The following is an 18,560-nucleotide window of genomic DNA, read 5'->3' on the forward strand; positions in this document are numbered from 1 at the left end:
ACTAATAATTCATTAGATATAAGAAACTGTTCAGAGACATTGACTGCCGGAGAACAATGAAAAAAGACGCAGTCTGGTAGACTGCTGCTCAAAGGAAATGTTAGTTATGATGTGAAAGGTATATGGAGACACTGCAACGTTACAGGTGTATTATTTAATAGAAGGTATAAATTTCCATGTAAAGACATGGTCTATGACAGTGATTTATTAGTTACTGAATACATATCAAAGTAGATGGAAATACTGAAAGGTACAAAATTAAGATGATGGGACCTGGATAAATTGTAAGGATCAAGGAGCAACAGGCAATGTCTGAATGAAACAGAAACAAGTAATTCAATAGAAAATACGATTGGTAAACTGAAGTCAGCAGAGACAAACTAACAGGAAAAATACGAGGGGACCAGTAGAAGTCTTAGAGTAAGACGTATCTTAAATTAAATTGAAGATACGCAGTGGGAAGAAAGTATTGCCTAGAGGAGATAGCGAAATCAGAAATTATTCAGAGAGAAGACACTTGGACTGGCAATCTTTTAGCAGTAAAATGTCGAAGTATTAATGTTTTTTAGGTCTTGGGACGTATGTCGGAAATACAGATTAAGTGCCATAGGAGCGGGCACGTTCATTGCACGTGGCAAAAATTTTGTCTCTGCTGACGTCGAATTTGAGTGTTACAGTGAAGTTATATGGCCTCGTAGAACAGGTCTAGATGAAATCAAGTTAATTCTTGGATGCTTTTACGGGTCATCCAACTCCGCAGTGACAGTTTTAGCGTGATTCGAACCAATTATATGGTCAGAAGCGCGAAAATGACCAGATCAATCATTATTAGTTGGAGGAGACTGTCATCTACATAGTATAGACTCGGGATGGCAATGCATTCACTACAGAGGGTACATACCGTCTTGACAGGTACTTTTGAATACTTTTTTCCAAAAACTGTCTTGAGCAGCTAGTTCGACAGCCTACAAGCAGAAGAAATAATTTAGACCTTGTAGCTACAAACAGGTCAGATCATGTGGACGGCGTCAGTATAAAGACAGAGATTAGTGATCTACATGTCATACCGACTGTGATTACTGAAGTTAATAAATCAATGAAGAACGCCAGGAAATTATTTTTATAGATACAGAAAATAAGTTATTGTTAGCATCCCACTTTGTTTACAAACTGACATTATATAGTTTCAGTATGACGGACGTAGAGGAATTATGCGTAAAGTTTAAATGGATTGTAAATCGTGCTGTGGAGAAGTATGTGTCTAGTAATTTGATTGTGCGCAGAAGAGACCCACTGTGGTTTAAAAACGAAATTAGGGAAATACTGCGGAAGCAGAGGCTATTGCACCCACGTTTCAAAAGAGCACAGAAATAACGACAGGCTTGAAATTAGTAGAGTTGCGTGCGTTTCTAATAAGACCGATGCACGAAGTTTATAACTACCACTTAGCAATAGATCTTGCCAAGATCCAAAGAAAATTTTGGTTCTAATTAAGACCGCTAAGTGGTCTAAGGCTTCCATCCAGTCATTCATTGACCAGTCTGATGTGTTGGTAGCAGACAGCAAGACGAAAGCTGAAATTTTAGGTTTCTTGTTAAAAAGGATGTTCACGCAGGAGAATCATACGAATATATCGTCCTTTGACCATCGCACAGACTTCCTAATATAGGACACAGTAGTAGGAATCCCTGGAGTAAGGAAACAATTAAAAGAGTTGAAAAGAAATCAATTCCCAGGATCTGATGGAACCCAAATTCGGTTTTATAAAAATGCTCTACGGCACTGGTTGTTTATTTAGCTTGCAGTTTTCTTCAATCTCTCGACCAGCTCGAAGTCTCAAGTGACTGGAGAAAAGTCCTGGTGACACCTGTTGTAAGAAGCGTAAAGGAACGGACTCGCAAAATTACAAACCAACATTCTTAACATCGGTTTGCTGCAGAATTCTTGAACGTACTACCAGTTCAAATGTCATAGATTTTCTTGAATCTGAATGGATTGCGTCCACAAATCGGAATGGTTTTAGAAACCTTCATCCACAAGAACCTCAGCTTCCTCTTTTCTCACACGATATCCTGCAACAGGCAGATTCCACATCATTTGACAGTGTTCCACTGCATGCTATTAGAGGAGGTACGGGCATACGGAATAGGTTCCCAGGTTTGTGAACGGCTCGAAGACATTTTAAGTAACGGAACCCAGTAAGTCGTCCCCGACGGGGAATGTTCAAAGACAACGGTATCGTCAGGAGTGCCCAGGGAATTGTTATTTTGTATATGCATAAATCGTCTAGCGATGAGGGTAAGCAGCGACCGGTGACTGTTTGCCGATGGTGCTGTGGTGTACGAGAAGGTGTCGTCCACGAGTGACTTTAGGAGGATACAAAATGATTTAGACTAAAATTCTAGTTGGTGTGAAGAATAGTAGCTAGCGCTAAATGTAGAAAAATGTAAGTTAATGCTGATAAGTAGGAAAATCAAACTGGTCAATTTTTGAGGGTATTTTTGTTCTGTCGTAGCAACTACAAAAATGCTTGATTGTTTTCATCAGACACGTTTCGCAAGCGTCTGGTGAAAAAAATCACGCATTTTTATAATTGCAACGACAGAACAAAAATACCCTCAACAATTGTAAAGCAACTACGGACACTATGGCCACACAAATGAAGAAACTCGTACAGTTCGAATACAACACTAAAAGTGTGGTGCTTCACACGGTCACATCTGTGAAATCTCTATGCGTAGGGGAGACCGGGGCATATTAACGCGTATATCATTTTCATTTGTTGTATTTATCGCATATAAAATTGTTTTTTCTTGAGACGTGGTTATTTAAGCGGAACTTGGTATTTGTACTCCTATCTTAACCTTACATTTAGCAAAATATATTTATGTAGGTTCACGTCGAGTATGTAAACATGCCTCGGATATGGGGAAAGCTACGCACCTATGGAAAGACGTTTATGTGTATCATAGAACAGTATAATGATTAAACAGAACACTATACTTTTCAAGATATCCATAATGAGATTTCCACTCTGCAGCGGAGTGTACACTGATATGGAATTTCCTGGCATATTAAAACTGTCTGCCGGACCGAGACTCGGACTTTAGACCTTGGCCTTTCTAGCGCAAGTGCTCTACCAACTGAGCTACCCAAGCACGACTCACGACGTCCTCACAACACTTGCCAGTGAAAGGCAAAGGTCCCGAGTTCGAGTCTCGGTCCGGTACACAGTTTTAAGCTGACAGGAAGTTTATTTCAAGATATGTTTTGCTGGCAGTAAGCAAAACTACAAACTTACCTACGCCAATTACCATAGCAAAACAACAATTTTCGTGACATTAAACAAACCTTTCGGTGAAATTCCATACATTAGCACAATATGGCCTACGTAGAAGACTGAATGTTAGTTACAGACCTACTCTTCAGTACTGTGCTAGCATTTCGTACACACCAAAATAATGTTTTTCCTCTGGTACAGTTTTCGTATGCCGACCTTTTACATCTAAGGCACAGGACCCTTTCTTGATTTCGTTTTGAATGGATGTATCGTTTCAAGGAGTAAACACGGTGATAGTTTTCACCCTTTTCATCAGAATTGCTTGGGACATTCGTTGAGACCGGAATACTTGCCAAAAGGCCATCTGGAGTACCGGTTTCTCAGAGGAGATCGATAGGAAGAAGGTGGTACAGTATTACTGATTCTCAAGTGAAATTTTCTTTGTTTATGTATTTGTTTATCTGTGCCCAAGTCGAGACTGGGCAGGAAAATCGGCCGCTGGCCTTTCAGGAGAGGCATCTCGTGCTGGCTCAGAGTTATCATAAAGGCTAGGTAGTCCCTCGTACCTACTGCTAATGGTAAGAGGGGCAGCGTAGCCACCTGCTCCCTCTTTCGCCTTCTGTCCACTGTCTGAATGGTTCAGATGTTTCGAATCAGAAGATGCAGTGACATCCAGGTCACCAGGGGGATTCCAAAGGCCCCCAAAAGTGACGCAGGTCTTGTCCCCAGAGCCCCGATTCCACCGGATCTTTGAACATTTGCAGGCAGCATGTCGACGTAACCAACACTGCTTCCAGCTGCTTACGGACAGCAGCCAATTCCTCTTGTGTCAGCTCACAATAAGCACGTTTCCTAGCCATATCGTAGAGAGTAAAATTAGATACAAGATCGCAAATGGCGCTACTGAGTATGGAATGTTAACAAAGTATAACGATGGGAATAAAGGAACAATGTAAACCGCTTTGCAGATTTCCCACGACATACTGAGACGGCATACTTCGAAACGATCCAGAGGCGAGCCGTTAAATTTATTACCGGTAGATTTATTAACTATTACGGTGAGCTTAAGAAACTCATGTGAGAATACCTAGAGGGATGGCTATGTTGTTCTCGAGAAACACTGTCATCAGTTTAGAGAACCAGCATTTGAAGCCGACCGCAGAACGATTTTGCTGCCGCATAGGTACATTTCGCTTAAGGCTCAAGGAGATACAGAGAAATTGGGGCTCGTACGGAGGCATACAGACAGCTGTGTTTCCCTCACTGAATTAGCGAGTGGAACACGAAATGGAATGTCTCATGCTGGTACATCATAATCTTCCCAACCGCTGTATGGTAGTTAGCTGAGAATATATGTAAATGTAGATGTATGGAGTAATGCACGCATTATAAATATGCATTCTTACGAGAAACATAGGTGCAAGATATAGGGAAACTCCCTGGCAGATTAAAACTGTGTCCCTGACCGAGATTCGAACTCAAGACTTTTGCCTTTCGCTGGACAGTGCTCTACCAATTTATTTTTTTTAGACGCTACCCCCTTTTTTAATATTATTATTTTTTTCTTTCTTTTGTGAAGAAATAAGTGGCGCAAAGGAGTTTTGAACATGAACATCTCGCTTTGTAGTCCAACACCACTACCACTTTTTTTCAAACAACTAGATAAAGGAATGCCGTTTCTCTTCGGCTACATAATGACAATAATAAAAGTAGGTACGACGTAAGGATGCTCCATGCTACGGCCCGCTGAAGATTTTTCTATGACTGCCGTCTCGCTTTATTGTTTCCGTTGTTTGTTCAATCTCATTAAAAAAGAAACTGGAAAAAGGTTCGAAAGTTATCTTCTCTTGTCATGCATAATACAGCCCTGCTAGGTGGGTTATGGAACGCGCTCCAAAGAAAATTAGAAAAAATGTTTCTGTACTTAGGGTTCTTGACGATAGCACAAAATGGTTCAAATGGCTCTGAGCACTATGGGACTTAACCTCTGAGGTCATCAGTCCCTCAGAACTTAGAACTGCTTAAACCTGACTAACCTAAGGACATCACACACATCCATGCCCGAAGCAAGATGCGAATCTGCGACCTTAGTGGTTACTCGGTTCCAGACTGAAGCCCCTAGAACAGCTCGGTCACAGCGGCCGGCCAGGTGTGAGTGAGGTGGGTCGTAAGGCCTCCAGTAATAGACTTGGAGGCACATCGGGCTTCGTCGCCACAGGTGCAGGTGACCGATGACGAACAGGGCCTTCGCTCAGTTCTGAACATGACAAAGACCTAAACCCTGTGTGCTCCTTGGGAGGGTTAGGGACTCGTAACAAATCTTAAATAACATGCCCTTACTAAGAAAGGATCCCAAAACCGCCAACATGCGGTGGGCCAGAGTAGGTGGTATCGGGAGTATTTGTGCAAAACGGAGGATGAGTAATGCCAGATAGAAGTTAGCATATCGCGTCGGTTGCACGAGGTCTAGATTTAAGACGTTCGTCACCTATTACTGCTCTGATCTGATTCAATAAATGCTTGTAGTTAAGGCCTGTCGAGCGCTTCCTGTCAGGTGTGAAATCAACCCCAAGACAGCGGACTGTGTCACTGATTTGTAGCAGTCCGACGCTTTCGTCGGATAGACATCTGCCTATAGACAGGGCGTTCGATTTGTGGACATAGGGATTGCTCCCCGATGCCGCGATGTAGGTCACCACCTGTACGAACATCGTCATTACTGCGAAGAAGGAGTACCACATCTTCATCATAGGCAGTGCAGCAAAATGTGTGTCCACCAATGGACATCCCAGTTTGACGTTGTCGGAGGCCACATAGTGGTGGTTCCAAGGGAAGGGCGCACAATATTGCCGTTCGATCTGTATCGGCGGCGCGAGACGGCCATTATATGACACCTTGGACGTCGCGCCGCGTAGAACACGCATCACTACCTCAACTATAATCTCCGGATACCCTATGTGTCGCAGGACCGCCATCAAAAATGTATGGTCGACTCTGTCAAAGGCCTGGCTAAAGTCGAGAGAGGCCAACACTCCTGGCATTCGGTGAGAGTTTGCTAGCGCGATCATATCTCGACATCGGCACAGTGCAATGCGAATATTGTGTTCACCTCCTTACAACGCCTGGTCCTGCGACACAAACAACAGACCGAACGATTTAGGCGTGCTTGCAGAAGCCGGGTGAAAATCTTCATGTCACTGTTGAGTAAGGTGAAGGGGCGATCATAACTAACCCTGGAATCGCCTCGCGGTTTGTCTATGGGCACAATCAGTCCTACTAGGAACGCCCCAGAGATCTGCGCCGTGGAAGACATAACACCCGGCAAATACCAGTCTATGCTGGTGTCAGAAATTGGTGACGTGTCCAATAAAATTCCAGAGGAAGGCCATCAGGTCCCGGAGACTTATGAGCAGCCCTTGCCTGTATTGTTTCAATGAGTTCCTCATCCGTTACATCTGCAGACAAATTCGCTGCCGCTGTCAAAGAGATCGTGCCCTAAGTGAGTTAAGAGACGTCGGCGATCACCTCTGGGGGATGTCGGTGTTCCGAGTACAGTCTAGTGTAAAGAGCACGAAGGGCGTTTCCTATATCGCGCTGGGTATCAAGGCTTCGTCCGGCTTCCGTCGTGATAGCTTGTATCAGTGTCCTGCGTCGGCGCCGTCGTTCTGCAATGACATGGTACAGGGACGGTTCCTCCTGGCGCCCTCTTACGATCGCACCCTCAAAGTGGAAACGTGTAAAACTGATTATATGTGCCTTGGTACGGTTCACTGACACCTGCCTTGCAGGTGGGTACGGCAGTGTTGCACATTCCCTTAAGATGCTGTAGTAAAAGTCAGTGGTATATCTCTTCCATGCCGTAGCATGCCGTAGCATATCAGGGTCTTCCGGGGGACTGATGCTCAGAGTAACCACCACGACGGAGTAGACAGGTAGGTGCCACGCCGGCGACTACAGGAATTCCACGTGTTCTGTTTAAGGCGCCGACATTCCTAAGAGGCTAGGTGGGCGACGTTCATTTTCCAAGGACCACGGGTGTGCCATACCATCTAGCCATCGAGGGTAATGGCGCAGATGTAATCCTCGTGGTCAGAAAACGTTGTGGGCCAAACTTCGGCGGCTCTCGTCCCCGCGGCTAGGGAGCGGGAGACATAAATCCGGTCGATGCGGCTGGAGGAATGGCAGATGTAGTGCGTAAATCCAGGACGATCGCCACAAACATGTTCCCACGAGTACACTGTTTGAAGTTTATTTGTAACTGTCGCAAGTTCTGTGCAGGTAGAATGGTGTGGTCACTGATCCTTAGGAGCTTAGCTAAAGTTGAAGTGCCCTCCTAATATCAAGGCGTCATGACGGCCCAGAAAGAGGGGCGTGACTGTATGAGCGTAAAAGACCAGATACCGACGGCGCATAGATGATAATAAGTTTGACTCCTTGGATAGTAAGAGCTGTGCCTCTGGCGTCAGGGAGATACTAGACGTCTTTTGCGGGTATACCTTGGCGGAGGAAGATCGCCACACCACTGCTATTGGCCGGTGCATGTGAGACCCAAGTCTTGTAACCATAGGGTCCCTTGTAGTCTTCGGCATACACCTCTTGAAGGGGCGCAATGTCGATGTCTGCAGCACTGAGCATATCCTGTAGCATGGCTAGGTTGTGTCGGGCATGTTATTGATGTTAATCGTTGCTAGAAGGTATGTTTGGTCGGCCAGGTCGACAACTGGGTTGCTTAGGAGGCTAGGTGTGTGCGGCAGGGCGGACCCACAGAGGATGACGATACAGCCGTAGTCACTTTGGCTGGTCGGAGGTGGGTACAGCCGAGGGAGCATCGCTACCCTCGGCATCCTCGGGGTGCTGTGGCTCATCCTCGACATCATCCGCCCAAGAATCAGATGTAGCAATTGGTTACTGCTGTCGTTACAGCGCTCGCGGTTTCGCAGGGACCGTTGTTTTCGAACATGTTGTTCTGTGCCAGAGTGCGGGCGGAAACCGTCTGATGTGGTCTCCATTGGTAGGAAGGCAGAGGTCGGGACAATTTTTGTTTCTGCTTCCATCTTCTCTTTAGGCTCGTCTTGATGGCACAATTAATCACCGTCTTGGGGTAATTCTGCCGATGACGTCGTGGAGGAAGATATGGTGTCCGCCACACTATCATCGACCATTGACTGCAATATGGTGGTCCGATCCTGGGCAGGAACAGCTGTTGCGTTTGCGGCTGTTGCATCGTTATAAGGAGTGAAGTATCTGTCACTGGGGATGGAACTTCACCAACTGATGTCTGAATCAGTCGGCGTTGATTACAGGCCAATCGGAGATGACCTTCTTGGCTACAGCCGGCGCAAGTACGAGGTTGTCCTTCGTACATCACAGTCGCTCTGCAGCCTCCAGTTACTAGATAGGACATCAGTGCAATCTTAATTTGTCGCACTCCGTGTAAGACAGGGCATGTCTCAAACGTTTTCCACTTTTCAGCCAGGTGGCTGAGCACGTTGCCGTATGGTGTGAAAGTTGCCATCACAACATCTGGCGGGACTTCAAATGGCAGATCGAAGACCCTCACAGTGCGAAGACCTTATTCAGCGTGGTCGATTGCTACTGTTCCTACGTGGCCATCAGGATGCTTACATTTAAGTTCATGAGTGTGTCTGCATATAACATCAGTGCACGCCTCTCCATTGATCAGTTTTATGCATACGACACTGTTTGTTATGGAAGAGTGAACTCCAGTGATGTCTTTTCGGATGAAATGTTCAATTTCAAGTGGTCGAGGTCTTGCGTAGTCCGCTCGCAACGTGATCTTAATTGTGGACTTGCGGTACCAGTGTGCCATGGTACTACTGGGAGACGTACGAGTTACACTCGCCGCGGCGGAAGGTAAACAGGAAACACTCGCGTGCGGGGTAAGCAAACAGGCGGGATTCAGACACGACGTCCTTGCCCCATCGCTGATAACAGCGGACTGCCAACAGACTACCGAAACATGACTCACGACCCGTCCCCACAGCTTCAATTGTGCCAGTACATCGTCTCCTACCTTCAGAACTTCATAGAAGCTCTTCTGCGATGTTTGGAAGGTAGAAGACGAGTTACTGGCAGAACTGAAGCTGTGAGGACGGGTCGCGAGTCGTGCCTGGGTAGCTCAAATTGATTAAAATGGCTCTGAGCACTATGTGACACAGCATCTGAGGTCATCAGTCCCCTAAAACTTAGAACTACTTAAACCTAACTAACCTAAGGACATCACACAAATCCATGCCCGAGGCAGGATTCGAACCATTGACCGTAGCGACTGAAGCACCTAGAACGTCTCGGCCACATCGGCCGGCTGTGTAGCTCAGTTGTCAGAGCACTTGCCTGCGAAAGGCAAAGGTCCCGAGTTCGTCTCTAACTCCGACACACAGTTTTAATCTGCCAGGAAGTTTCATATCAGCGCACACTCGGCTGCACAGTGAAAATCTCATTTTTGCAGGTGTAAAAATGTTAAGAGCTCATTTTGCAAGCCAGTAATAAGCAAGGAAGCGGAAAATATAGAAGATATATTATGAACAACTGTATAGAGGAAGTAAACTTGAAAACGTGATGGAAGGGGAAGGGATAATGGACGAAAATATGATGAGGGACCCACACTACGAAAACAATTTGGCAAAACACTGAAGTTATAAAGGCGAGAAGAGTATTCGTTTCCTTAGAATTATTAAAATCCTTCAGAGAACCAAGCAAATTATCCAACTACTATGCGCGATGCATGAGAGGTCAAAATACTTTTGGACGTCAATAAAAAAGCAGTGATCCTGATTCCAAAGAAGGAAGTTGCTCACAATTAATTAGCGTCGGTTCTGAAGATTTATTTTTCGACGTATGTTAGAAAATGCGCTGAACTAACATTCGCAACACTTTCAGGGATAGATGACACTAGTCTATTGAAAAATAGAAGACAAAAACAAGAAATTTATCTGCATCTTGTACAGAAACGAGATTGCATTTTAACAGCCGACGGATGTAAAAAGATGGCAGTGGTTGAGAAGGAACTGAGAGGGGACTATGATCTGACCCCACGTTATTGAACCTGCATATAGGCCAAGGGAATAGAAGGCAAAGGTGAAAATGGGGAAAGAATTTCATGGCGTGGGGAAAGAAATAAAAGGTTTAAAGCTTCGGGTGATATTTGAGTTCTGTCAGAGAAAGTTGGGGACATAGAAAGTTAAAAGTTTGTATTGTATAGTGTAAAATGAAAAGTATATAGGATAAATATTAGTTAAAGTAAAACAAATAATCGAATACAGTCCAGTTCAATTAACACTTGCTGAGGGAAAGTATTCGGGATATGAAATAGAAAAAAGAGGAGGCGAGTTTTGCTGTTTGAGCAGAGCAGCAAAATAACTTAGAGAACAGAAGTAAATAAAATATAAACTACTAATAGCAAGAAATGTTCCTCTAAATAAAAAAAATATTTTAATGTAGTGGGATTTATAAAATACTTCCGGAAACTTTGGGAAGAAGTTTCTTACACTGAAACAAGTAAAACAGGTCAGGCAAACGTATGTACGAAAGTATTTCGTTTTCGAGTTGTTAATGAATGTTTAGAATTATAATAAATGCTCGAAATGTCCTTTTCTTGTTTGTAAATACGCATGCATTTGTCGAATCATGGGCTGTCTCATACTTCTAAACACTCCTTTACAGTTTGTAATTGTTTTCCAGGCTTCTATGACACTTGTTGGAGGAATTTTGGCATCCAGTTTGTAAGATACACAGAAATTTTTTAAGTTGCCTCCGGAGATAATAATCCCTTTGAATGAAGTTGGGGGAAAGCGAAGGGCATGGAACTGACACTCCTCTACATATGCATTTGTCGTGGTAGATAAAAGTCATCGCACAAGAACACCGTATAAAATGTAACAGAGCTCCATCATGCATAAACCACAGGTTTCTTCTTATTTGTAGGGGAACTTCCAGTAAGTCTTGTTGGGCGTTGTGAATAAAGACCTTGTAAACAGCACCTGCAAGACGTGCTGAGTGAACGTACGTCCGTACCACTCTGTCACCTCTAGTTCCAACCCACACATTACTCATAAACTGATGCTGACGTTTAGATTGTACTGTAGCATGACGATTGTGGTTGACCCATAAGTGCTGGTTGTGGAAATTTGTTATACCATATGTACCACAGTTTGCCTTGCCCGTAAAAAAAGGCTTAGTGACAAACAACGGACTGGCAGTTTCTGCAACAAACCATCGGCAAAGGGTCTTCCATGAAGAGTGATTGGCAGGTATGAGGCCCTGCACACTTTGAAGACGATACGGATGTATGAGCTGCTCGTGAAGCATCGTCGATGCTGAATTTGGCGATGTACCACATGCCAGGGCCACTTGTATTGCGCTGATACCTGGCTCCTCTCCGATAGCCCGTAGAACATACTCTTCCTGGTCAGGTGTAAGAACAACATGTAGTCTTCCTCGATCAGTTGTCTATACTACTGAGGATTCTGTCTGAGGATTCTGACTCGTTTATATTTGGTATGGAAACGCGTTTGTTGCGGTGTGCAGCTTCGTGTGCATTATCATTCGCGTGGCTATTCATAAAAATCGTGGCTGCGTGCTCGCAAATGAAATTCCCGTCACGTTTGGGCAGACCAGTTTCAGTAGAAGCACTACCTGTGGTACATGGGCATGATGGGCACGTTGAAGACTGATGAATGGTTAATATAATAAAGTCTCGCAGGTAGGCAACCGCCATGTAGGGTGCAATGAGTCAAACTGGTGCATAGATAAGTAAGGTTGCTGGTTTGTACACGGAACACCATTGAATGTCAACCTTCATTGATAAGTCTGAAGAGAAAGATTTTAGAGCATATATGAACTTTATTTCTTGTTTTGGTGTAAGGAGTATGTCCCCAGAGTTTTAAAAGTATTTTTGAAGCTCACGGTATGATTAAAGCATTAAGAAGTACATTTCTGAAATAAGTTGTTTAGAGTGTGCGCACACAAGAGATATGATTCTGTAACATTTTGGTTCACATGTTAATGTGGGAGTTCATGTAGTTGAGGCACACATCATGGATAGCTGCTACGTACCGCTGTCGACTCATGGTAAAATGTAGGCCTAGGCTTAAATAACGAAGAGATTTGTTATGATAGCTGTTTTGTGTGGATATAGACGAGAGACGACGTTCTAACAGCTTTGTTTGTGTGTGTTTCAGTCCTGGATCTCTTGCAGTGAACTTTGGAAGGCCGAAGAATGGAGTGGCCACGAGCGTGACACAGGCGCGAGACAGTGCGGTTTCCTGGGTCACCAGACTTGACATAACAGCTTGGTTTGTGCGTGTGTGTTGCAGTTCCTGCGGTGGAGGTGCAGGCCGTGGAGGGCCGCAGCGTGGCGTTGCCATGCAACGTGACGCCTCCCGGCCACGACAGGGTCTACATGGTCTTCTGGTTCCGTGACGACGAGGGCATCCCGCTCTACAGGTGAGCACGCAGGCGACGCTAAGTTCTGCCTCTATGGGAGATTCACGGAGCGCAGTATACAGTTAGCGGAAAATGCAGTCTATCATCGAGTTTTCAGAAATAAATGTAATGTAATTGATGAAACCATTTTAACTATCGTAGTTGGGTCTATTCTAGTGTCCGATTCCACTCATCGGCTCTCAGCAATAATATCACACTATGGTTGAGGCAATCTTTGAAAGCAGTTGATCATTTCCGTAAACTAGTGAATTTAGCGTACCAGAAAATTCCAACCACAATTCATATGATTAATTACTTAGCCACAAATTATATCGAAAAGAACTGAAGGTAAGGAAAATAAATAAGAACAGAAAAAGAGAAGTACACATGTCTCAAATAAATTATTATCGTCATTTATACGAGTAAGAGATGCACAGAAAACCTTTAAATTCATTAAGTATAGCGCATGATGAAGTCATAACATTGTGAAACAAAGTTAATTTTTAATAATAATTATGAAATGTAGTGGGACTAGTTAACAAGTAACGAAACTTTACAAGAACTAGGGCCTAATAAATATTGGAATCGATGACTAGAATTAAGCAATATAGATCAGTTATAGTTACCGATTCCAACCTTTCCATAGTACTTAATGTAGCCCGTTATTCCGGCAGGCGTATGGACTCTAATTTAATGGGATTCTGCATTTGTAATTGCCTCTGAACTTCTGCGAAAAAATGACTATTTTAGAGCCAGCATATGTTAATTCTAGATACCAATTCCAATCATTTGACTGCTTGTTATTTAGACCGTTTTAAGAACAAGTTTGTGGACTAAAGTGTTACTGGATTTCTAGGTCTGGCATTGCTCAATTCGCTACTATGAAAAAAAGAAAAGAAACTGGATGCTATATCTGCAGTATTTGTTACAGTTTCATTGTAGTTCTCACATCAATAAGAAATCTAGAAATCCTACAAAAAAATTGTCCACACAGTTACTGCAAAAACGTCCAAAATAATGAAGCATCTAAAAGTTGAATCGGTATATAGAACTGATCTCCTATAGACGTGAATTCATGTTACCGATTCCAGAAATTTGATGACTCGTTAATTAGATCGTAGAACGGTTCTAGGTGCTACAGTCTGGAACCGCGCGACCGCTACGGTCGCAGGTTTGAATCCTGCCGCGTGTTTCATGTCCTTAGGTTAGTTAGGTTTAAGTAGTTCTAAGTTCTAGGGGACTGATGACCCAGAGCGATTTGATTTCAATTAGGTCGTATTTTCAGCTGATGTGTGAACCAAAATACTGACTAATACGATTTATGAGCTTGCAAAAAAACTAGTAACACTGTAATCGGTTACTAGAATAGAAGGTCAATTCTAGTTACCGTTTCCAGTTTTTGTTATTTCTGCTACTGTTTCGTATTTGTTGCCATTCATTTCATTTTCTCGTCTTTCTGTTACTTCCACCTCAAAACCCTAACTTTCCTACTCTCATCCAGTTAGATTCAATAATTAATAATAAAATTAACCTACTTTACAATAGTAAGACTTCACCATGCACTTTACTGTAATTCAATTTAAAGGTTCTCTGTGTTTTTCTGCTCTCGTAAATTACGAGACTAACACTTATGATATTTCATTTTTTTAAAAAATTCTTGTTCTTAAATATTTTCGCGCTGGTGGCCGAGCGGTTCTAGGGGCTTCAGTCAGGAACCACGCGCCCGCTACGGCCGCAGGTTCTAATCCTGCCTCGGGCATGGATGTGTGTGATGTCCTTAGTTTAGTTAGGTTTAAGTAGTTCTAAGTTATAGGGGACTTATGACCTGAGATGTTTAGTCCCATAGTGCTCAGAGCCATTTTGGATCTTAATCATTTTTGTTATTTTCAGCTAGTTTCCTTATAATTCATGCCTAAGTAAACAACTATTTGCAATGTGATTATAATTTTATCGCAAGCTATATACGTATGTATGATCCGTTGGTTACATAGATTGCCCATACCTGGCGTCTTTGCCTTAGGTATGACGCCATTGCTCCAAGCCGAAGAGTGGAATCTAACACTAGAATTTATCCGCGTAGTCAGTCAGCTTAATTCCGTTAATGCACCCGGCATATAATTTACATTACTATCCCGTCTCGGCCTTATGCGATTTGCAAATGTATGGTGCTGATGGTGTGTGTATGTCAGTTAAAAAGATTTGTTACTTGCTGTGTGAGGACAGGCATGTTGCCAAACATACGCAAGACGAATGTTTCAATGTTAAGACGGTTCCATCATTTACACAATACACTATGGCTGTGAGCCTCGAATGTGAAGAAATTATCGAATATAATTTAGTCCATGTTAGGGCAATATATATAAGAATGAATCGAATAAAACTGTAGAGCAATAAAAATGCACAATCATCGTCAATAATGGACTAAATGAGCACGTTTTGCAATGATACCCTCTAAACATTTTGCCATCAAATCAACAATGGAAAATCTAGGATGGACCGTTACACTATAACGAAAACTATAGTTGCTACTCACTATACAGCGGAGATGCTGAGTCGCAGGTAGTCACAACAAAAAGACAAAGGAAATCAGCCCTCGTCTTGCGAGCCGTTTGGCTCCGGCAGCCAGAGACAGCCCCACGCGTGTGTGAGTCACGTTTCCGTGTAAATGTGTGTGTGTGTGTGTGTGTGTGTGTGTGTGTGTGTGTGTGTGTGTGTGTGTGAATGTGTTATCCACGACGAAGGCTTTGGTGGTTGAAAGCTCATTTCCAGTGTCTTTTTGTTGTGCCTATCTGTGACTCAGCATCTCCGCTATATGGTGAGTAGCAACCACCCTTTTTATAACTTTATCGTCAAATCAAATACTTTCTGAATCAGACATCTGTCAGATGGCCCTCGACCTATTCCACCGAGCCGCAGGTTTATAATGCCCAGGCTAGCTACTGTGATTGAGGTGATTCATCGTTTCCTTCAATCTGTTAAGACGATTCTCTTCATATGGTTTTCAACAAGGCACAGTACACCCATTCGTCTCTTTAACTTAGTTAGTACGCTCCAATTATCCTCATTCGGACGAGACGACAGAATGTTTCATTTCCTCATGTTCTCGTTGTCCGACTGTGTCCATGAGCAATTAAATTCCAGATATCTAGCGACTACTGGATTATAATCACAGTTTATTTCATGACTGACTGGGTGAAATTCGCCATACTACTACACATCTCCGTGCAAGACGCAGGAAACGCTCCTTGCAACATTTAGACCAGTGTTTCTCTGATGTTAAGCTGATGAGTTCGAGTAGCCCGTATGAGGCATTGTAGATGCAGGATCTCCAGGCCGTGGAGCCAGACTACCTCATATGGCGCTACGTAATGCACACTGGAAGTGGTGTCACAGTTCCTGCACGATCGTCCTAATCACTACTGCTGTCAAAGTAGAAATCCTAGTCAATGCCAGTGGTGTGTGGTACTTACACTGGAGTGTAGTAAAAGGAAGGAAGGAAACACGGAAGGTTGGTGTTTATGTTCTCGTCGGCATCGAGGCTAATTGAGACGGACCTAAAGTTCGATTTGTTTGAAAGATAGTGAAGGGATTTCGTCGTGCCCTTTTAAAAGAAACATCCCGGCATTTTCCTGGGCCGGTTTAGGGAAATCACGCAACCCTAAATCTGCATTGCCGGAGCCGAATTTGAATCGTCGTTCTCCCAAAAGCGAGTATAGTGTGCTAACCATAGCGTCACACTCGCTCAGTGGAATGTACTAGAGCTGGATAAAATTAATACATTGGCAAATAAGAAGGAGCAAGGTAGAATTAAAGCAGAACAAAATAAGATACAAACTATAACTAACAAAAACACACTTTACTCTATATAAAAGATTATTTTAAAACATTCACTCACGAACCGTGACATTATGGTAAGTGCCCACCGAGAAACGGAAAGCCGTACGCTGCGGTTGTGGGCACCTGATGCACTAAGGAATCAGAGCAGATAAAAATGGGGAACCATTCTAGCCACGATAAGGACTGCAACTAGAGGAATTCACTGACGTAATCGACTTAGAGAAAGCACGAATTGTAATGTCTCTACGACTGCGAACGAGGATCTCGGAAACGGCGAAACTGTCCGTGTGCTCGTGTACTGCTGTCGAGATTATCCACAAAAGGAGGTTCAACGACGCGGAAACTACAAGCAGGCGACGGGGTGCTTGTCAGAACATGGATGTCAGAGCTTGCCGGCTCTGTAAGGCAGGAAAGGTGGCCATTTGTGCAGGTCTGACGACGGAGTACTATGGTGAAGCAGGCACAAGTGTTCCAGAACACACCGTGAAACGCACTTGCAAATTTGGTTACCGCTACAGGTAAAACCTACGTGTCTCCGTTTTGGTCAAACTGCATCGACAATTGCTAGTCTAGTGTGCTCAGGATCCTCGACACTGCGCAGTGGATGAATTGCGTTTCTTACAACAGAACGATAATGGTCGTGTCTGCATAGACCACGATCCCGGGAAACGGCTTCTCGAAGCATGGGCGCAGGCTGGCTGGGACTGTGTTACCCAGTGGGGGATATGCTCCTGGGGTGTCATGACATTGTGGATTGCCTATACATTGCTGTAGACTACCTGCATCCCTTCATGCTTGATATCATCCCACACGGCAGTGACATTTTTTAGCAGAGTAACAGAACGTGTGACCAGGGCAGTGTCGTGCTACAGTGGTTTAAGGAGCATGAGGGTGACACACGTTGATGTCTTAACCATCAGACTTGTTTGATCTGATCCCGATGCAAAACATCCGGGACGCCATCGGGATCCAGTACTGCAACCGACAACTATCGGTCCATAATTTACAAAAGAAAGGGAAGAAGGCTACAGTTTAATGTCCCTTCGACAGCGCGATCATTACAGATGGAGCAAAAGTTCAGATTAGGAAAGTATGGGGAGGGGAACCGGCTATACCCTTTCAAAGCAACCATCGCTACATTTGCCAAAATTGATTAAAGGAAATCACGGAAAACCTAAATCTGGATGGGCGGGGGCAGATTTGATCTCGTGTACCCCTTTGCATTCGCCATCTCCCCCCTTCCCGAATGCGAGTTCAGTGTACTAATCACAACGCCATTGTGCTCTGTTGTAATTTACATGAGTTGACTGACTTATGAGAAGACATTTAGTGCTACATACTTCGAGAACTTGCCGAATTATGCAACGCACAACCGTTGCTGTATTGCCTTCCAAATGTGGACCAATTCGCTATTAAGCAAGTGGTCATTATGTTTTGGCCGGTCAGTGTGCATTAGGACCGCTTTCACCATTTTTCCCTCTGCCCCATTAATGTGTTTCATGTTAGTATAGTGGTTTTCTGCTACGATTTGTCTTCTACATCTATGTAGACAACCTCATAGAATGTAGCACCTGTCTGCAACAGAAGAAGCAAAATTTTGCTGCAATTAACGTACAAACTGTGAAAAACACTGACGGAAATGGAAAACTCTGATCGAACGCTAAGAAACTAACTCAAGGGTGTTTTAATTTCTATTGATTTCTTTGACGTATATTTAATCTTAATGCGAGAGTATTTTCCGCACAGGAAAAAAAATGGCTCTGAGCACTATGGGACTCAACATCTTAGGTCATAAGCCCCTAGAACTTAGTACTACTTAAACCCAACTATTCTAAAGACATCACACACACCCGTGCCCATTGCAGGATTCGAACCTGCGACCGTAGCACCCCCGCGGTTCCGGACTGCAGCGCCAGAACCGCACGGCCACCGTGGCCTGCCCGCACAGGAAAACCGACATTCCTACAGACAAAGCATGTTGAGAGTACATGATGGTTAC

General features: G+C 43.8%; 1 protein-coding gene across 1 annotated transcript in view; it reads left to right on the forward strand.

Annotated features, from left to right (window-relative positions):
• The window catches only part of LOC126363580 (nephrin-like), a gene marked incomplete at its 3' end in the record, with an annotated part of 482,953 nt that overhangs the window by 248,534 nt on the left and 215,859 nt on the right, over positions 1-18,560 (forward strand). Inside the window, exon 2 of the mRNA XM_050007978.1 lies at positions 12,616-12,745. Coding sequence (XP_049863935.1) covers positions 12,616-12,745 — 130 coding nt within the window. The remainder of the gene's footprint in view (positions 1-12,615; positions 12,746-18,560) is intronic.

This window comes from Schistocerca gregaria, chromosome 1, assembly GCF_023897955.1.
Source record: "Schistocerca gregaria isolate iqSchGreg1 chromosome 1, iqSchGreg1.2, whole genome shotgun sequence".
NCBI lineage: Eukaryota > Metazoa > Arthropoda > Insecta > Orthoptera > Acrididae > Schistocerca > Schistocerca gregaria.